We start from the raw sequence: 5,895 nt of genomic DNA on the forward strand, positions 1-5,895 counted from the left end.
GACAATTTTTTTTACACAGCCAATTATTTCATATCCACAGTTGCAAATATGACTGTCGGATATTTTCTCCATCAACAGTAGTATCCAGTTATTGATCAACGAATTGATCATTCAAAAACTCTTTAATAGTCTAACGGGCTATCAAAGCACTGATAAAGTGTCACATATCACGAGCTTTAAACCCAATAAAACACTCCTAATTAGAATTATTTATATATAGAATAATTTTGAAGACAATATTTTTTTGTGTGTGTTTATTAATGGTCTCCTCTCACAATTCGAACCTTTGTTTGGTCTCCCGAATGACATGCTTTTTGTGGAATGTTTTTGAAGCCATTTAAAAGACTCACAGGATGTGTCTGGTCTAAAAACACTCGGCTATGCGTCATGTTTTTAAACCTGATAAAACGGTGCTGCTCATTTTTTAAACATTACATACCGGTACTATTGATCCACCCATCAATCCATCGTTGTTCGTTGTCTGATAATCTCCCCTGCTCTTTACAAACATTGTGTGTGGATGTTTTTAGATCTTTTAAGTTTGTTTCCTTCAAGTTGCTTGAGGTAAACTCTCCCACTTCCCCGTCTTTTTCTTTGAAATGAAGGTCTTCAAGAGATGGATAGATTTCTTGGTCCCTACCCTTATGAGAATTTCAAAAAGTGGGTCTCCCTGACCAACTATATAACTAAAGATTTACTGGAAAGAGTTCAGCCAACATGCAAGAAAATATCATCTGTTACTCAGCTACCAGTGGGTCCTCAATACTTAAGAGCGACAGGTTCGGCATCGGAGCATTCAGTCATGTCTATTCAGCTGTACCCTGAAGCTGTCATCCAATTCACAGAGTTTCCAAAATATCGATATCCAGAAGGAGCATCTCCTTTGGAGATCAGCAAACACAGCATAGATGGTAGTTACGCCCTCAGATGCATGTTAAACAGCATAAAAGGTGAGTTCTGCCATGTGGTGTCCATCACTTGGAAAACTATAGTATTCCATACTGGCTTTGATGTGTTTGCCTAGGACCAAGTTTATAGGACTGAAAACACTTAACTCTCTCAATGTTGTGTAGTTTATTCTTGCTTAATGTATGGCTTCATTTATTTCAGACAGGAAGGAAATTCTTGGTGAATTGCAGTTTGCTTTTGTCTGCTTCCTTGTGGGTCAAGGTACTGTACATGTATGTTTGCATGAACACGTGTAATTTTCAATCTTGGAGTTTCTGACTTGTGTAACCAACGATCCCCATGAAAATCAGTGCACTCTCTCTTTGCCCTCTATACTAAACCAAGTGGCCTGCATAGCTGGTGGTTCTGTTGTTGCGGAACGTGGGAGATCTCCAGCAGAAAAACTAGGAGAAGGGTGGGGCCCAGCCTTCTACACACCGCTCGAAATCTCTTGCTCTCTGCAACAACAGAATCACTGGCTACGCAGGCTATAAACCAAGTTCCCAACCTCTCCTCCCCCACCCCTTAAGAGAACAGGAAGTATAGACCTTGGGAACAACTTTGTTCAGGACAACACATGTGACATTTTTATTATATTTTTATGTCTGATTCTATTTAGTGTATGATGCATTTGAACACTGGAAAAAACTTCTGAATCTATTGTGCTCTTGTGATGAAGCTTTGCAGACAAATGTAGACTTATTTGATGGCCTGATAGGTTAGTTAAATTATTATTATTATTGTTATTGTAAGGTTGTTTTTTTGCTAAGCAGTAAATGATAATTAATTATTTGGGAGAGATGAGGGGAGTTCTTCCCTAAATAACGCCGATGATACTCTTTACTTTTCAGGAATCCTCCATTTCCAAGTTTTAGAAATACCAAAGGACTTTTTTGTAGACATTGTGTCGACAAACAATTTTCTAACTACGACATTACAGGTATGCTTTTACATAGTTATGGCTTTTAATACTGTTAACTGCAAAAGTGAACTGTATGTTGAGTGAAGAAAGGAGTGCCTCATATTATCTTGTTATGGTGAATTTCGTTTTCGTTACTGCTGCTTTTGATATCAGTTGGACACTCAGTGTCCGTAAATAGCGAGCTTTTTCAAAAATCAAGAATGTTGGAAGGGCAATGATTCGTTCTTTTTGTTTTTTTTGGTGCTAGGAAATCGCTGTCCTGCATTTCGTGACTCGAGAGGTTTTATGACACAAGTTGATGTGGTCATGTAAAGGCTCATAAAGACGGTTTCAACTTTTGCTTCAACTTGCATTCAACACTCTGTTCAACAAGAAGCACGTGACCTTGCAGCGTGTAATTTGCAACTCTTTTCCGTGGAACAAAGCTGGGGATTTTAGGACACAAATTTTATGCCCAAATATGGACAAAATCGGATCGATGCTGCACGCGCGGGAAGATGCACGAGCTACGTAAAGTTACATCCAAATAAAGAAATTCTTACACTAAAAGAGCCCCAACTCTGAACCACATTTAAACCCTTCAAAGTCACGAGCTTCTGGTTCAACCAAATCTTGGGTGCGTTTGAACAGGTCGTTAAACATAGTTGAAAGGGCAAAAATATTGAAAGCTTGTTGAAAGCGTGTTGATTCAACTTTCATTCAACATCGATTCGACGTTTCTTTTGTTATAGAAAATGTTGGATGTAGTTAAAGCCGTTTTAACAGTCCGTTCAACATTTGTAGAACACACGCGTGCTCACGATCTGGACGGGAGAGTCTGGTTTCAGTCTCGTTCCTAGTTCCTCGCGATCAAAGTGTTGGCTAAATAATTGTTGGCCCGATATTGCAACCATTTGAACGGCCTTCGCACAACTCTTGTTTTAGCTTTCCACATCTGCCCCACATCCTTTCAGCTTTAATAAATTCTTTGAAAAGCTAACACTGTTTTTCAATTCGTTGAACCTAATTGACCTGTTTTTAGATAAGCGGCCCGACTATTAGGTTGAACGAGAGCATTTAACGTGAGCTAACCTCTATTGATAGAAAAAATATGTGAAATTTTCATATATTTAAAAATTGCGTAGTATGTTGGTCTCCGTGAAAGTGATCATCGCAGGCACCGAGATCTAACCTACGTTGCAAAAATTCTGCAACAAAGGAAAGCAAATCAGCTCGTAAAATAACTGGGCTTATACCCAGCCCTCTTTACTTGCTTGTCTGTGGGAAAAAAATGACTGCCAGTTTTTGCAAATTTACCGTATTTTGTGTGACCCACGAAAAGCGAAGAAGAGAAAAGGGAAAAAACGTGTTCTGATGTTAATATCTTATTTTAGCGAAGAAACGTGGTAAATTCTCGTGAGTCTCCTGCAGATGCTTTTCACGTTTCATCGCATCTGCCCTGTTGGCGGATGGAAACAATAGATCTCACATCTTTGTTTCTACGTCCACCAAAATTTGTACATTACACCATTCTAATTTTTGTCTTTTGAGATTGGTTGCAAACTAGTGATCGGAAGGTTATAGGCTCAATTCCTTTGAGAAGTACATGGACTTTTTACCGATTATCTCCGAGTCGCCGCCGGGCATCTCCGAGTCATTATTGATACATGTAAATACATCTCTTTATTCGTCTACTGGGGTTAGCATTAACCATTTACTTTAATCCATTTGCGAGAATGACACGTTCTTAGTCCAATATAGCAGGACAATTGTGACTTGAACCATGTTGACTTGATTTGCGTTAATTGTTAATTTCAGTTTACAGTGTCCCCAATTAGTGCTCCAGCGCTAGAACGACTAGACACTTAGATAAAGTTCCTTTCCTTTCCTATCCACGACTCTGCTATGGCTCAGTGGCAGAGCACCCGAAGTAGTCATCGGAAGATCGTAGGCTCGACTTCTGCAAATGAGCTTTCGGGTTTTTCCCGAGTATCCCCGAGTGTGATCTCCTTAAGACACTTGTTGTCCTTGTTCGCAAAGGTACTTCTCGCTCTGTGTTCACTCTGCATGTTCTCCCCTTTTTATTCCTGAAGGTGTTTTTCTCGAATTTGGAAAGCTCAACGGCAGTGGATAAGAAGCTTGTGGAAAAAGCGCGAAGATTCCGGCGTCATTTGACAAAGCGATTCAACTGGGACTTTGAAACAGAACCTGACGATTTTGCGCCGGTTGTCGTGGAAACTTGACATGCGCAAATGCGTATACTTTGTGCGACTTTTCAATCGAAATAGACGTTGGACGCAGTAAGCTAGACAACCGGAAATCGATCTGCTTTCGGAGGGACACTGCGTGTGCGCTCTTTACACGTAGTGGCTTATTCAGTGAAGTCGATTCATTCCAGCTGACTTATCATGATCATGGCAGAACCTTAAACATTTGCAAAGGAGTTTTTTTAACTCAAATAATTCGGTCTCCTTGATTAAGAGCGAACAAACGCTCCATGATCCAACTCAGTCGTGCATTTAGTAGCCATGCATATAAAAAACATTGTGATGGGATTTGTGCATATTGTTGTGCGACAACGTGTTGTGTGACTCGTACACGTCCACATATTTCGAATTAACAAATGAACTTGCGACCAAAACTCGGTAGTCTGCGCATGACCAAGTTATGAAGGAGAACTTCGCCTCCCCAACCGAGTCCCAATTCTGTGCGATAGTCCATAACCGTCATAACCATTCTGAACCGCGCATTTCAAAGACACCCACTTTCGTCCACCACTATCTCTGGGCTATTCTATTCCCAAATTACGTACGCGTTCATTCGTGTGGAATTTGCACCTATTTTTGGCATCCCACTAGTAAAAATTCACTGATTTGTGATTATTTGGCGATCTAATTGTCTGGTGAAATAAATTAACCTTGTTCTAGTTCTGATAAGTTACGAACTTTCCCCCTACTGGTAGATACTTTTCCCTTCTCTAATCCGAAGTTTGCATCCTCTGCACGATCCACCCGTGGGTTTTACATGTTGGCTCACTTCCCAGCCGTTTTCATGCGGGAAAAATGACATGAATTGCGTGACCGAGTTTAATGTTGTGTGGACGCCGTGTGTAACCGACAATAGATTTTCAATTTTCTCTCCAAACATTCATACCTTTCATTCCGATTTTATTCCTGGAAAGGTGGCAGACATTTTCTAAAGCCGAATGACTTGGAATAAGCGCGAAATGATAACAACAACGCGAGGTTATATTTTCAGATGACGTCCTCATAGCTGTCGTCTTCGTCGTTGGACTTGCTTATTAGGGAGCTTAAGCACGCGCGTTTTTGAGACGCGGACGGCAACCGGAAGAGAACATTTCGCGTGCTAGGCCAGTGGTGTCTCCCAGATTTTTATACTTATCATCTCTAACGGCGAAAAGATACTTAGCAATGTAAATGTGGTTGCGTGAAGACAAGTTAAAGAGAGAAAACAGCTCACTTCCGGTTGCCGTCCGCGCCTCAAAAACGCGCGTGCTTATGCTCCCTAATATTGGGGAGTTAAGAAACGGCGACAGCTGCTGAAAACACAACACCAAGAAGCAGTAAAATTATTGGTTAATAGTGCTGCACGTATTTTTGAACGTTTACCCTATTTCCTGCATACAAATAACTCAACGACTCAGACAATTATATTCTGGTTAAATAGGAAGCTGACTGCTGGCATACGATATTATAAGTGGTAAACCTGAGGTGCCCTCGCTGCTAAGGCTATGGAGCCAGTTCCGTTTATTGAAATACTGTCACAAAGGAAAATGTATGATCTCGAGAGAATCGCCCTAATGCGCAGATGCAGGCGTGAACAAACCTTGAGGGAGTAAGGCGTTAAATTGATGTTAAAACCATTTAAACAAGCTGAATTCGCAGATAATACAGCTAATAAAACATTTTCGCACTCGCGGTCCTCATAAAATGACCTGCCTCGCAAAATCCCGGCCGTTAAACATGTACTGACGTGATCACCACCATAGCAACCTCTAGCGAACTACGTCATCAATAATAACACAC

The 5,895-nt window shown here is 40.7% G+C and overlaps 1 protein-coding gene across 2 annotated transcripts in view; it reads left to right on the forward strand.

Moving 5' to 3' along the window:
• Positions 1 to 4,404, forward strand: part of LOC138026059 (protein AAR2 homolog) — a 6,913-nt gene extending 2,509 nt beyond the window's left edge. The window contains exons 2-6 of one of the 2 annotated variants that reach the window (XM_068873247.1): positions 606 to 950; positions 1,111 to 1,170; positions 1,568 to 1,666; positions 1,800 to 1,888; positions 2,118 to 2,330. In XM_068873247.1, coding sequence (XP_068729348.1) covers positions 606 to 950; positions 1,111 to 1,170; positions 1,568 to 1,666; positions 1,800 to 1,888; positions 2,118 to 2,159 — 635 coding nt within the window. In that variant the 3' untranslated portion in view covers positions 2,160 to 2,330. Of the gene's footprint in view, positions 1 to 605; positions 951 to 1,110; positions 1,171 to 1,567; positions 1,667 to 1,799; positions 1,889 to 2,117; positions 2,331 to 3,942 lie in introns of those variants that run through there. The other variant, XM_068873246.1, reaches the window with a different exon arrangement.
• Positions 4,405 to 5,895: the final 1,491 nt, after the last annotated feature.

Source organism: Montipora capricornis, chromosome 12 (genome assembly GCF_036669925.1).
Source record: "Montipora capricornis isolate CH-2021 chromosome 12, ASM3666992v2, whole genome shotgun sequence".
Classification (NCBI taxonomy): Eukaryota; Metazoa; Cnidaria; class Anthozoa; order Scleractinia; family Acroporidae; genus Montipora; species Montipora capricornis.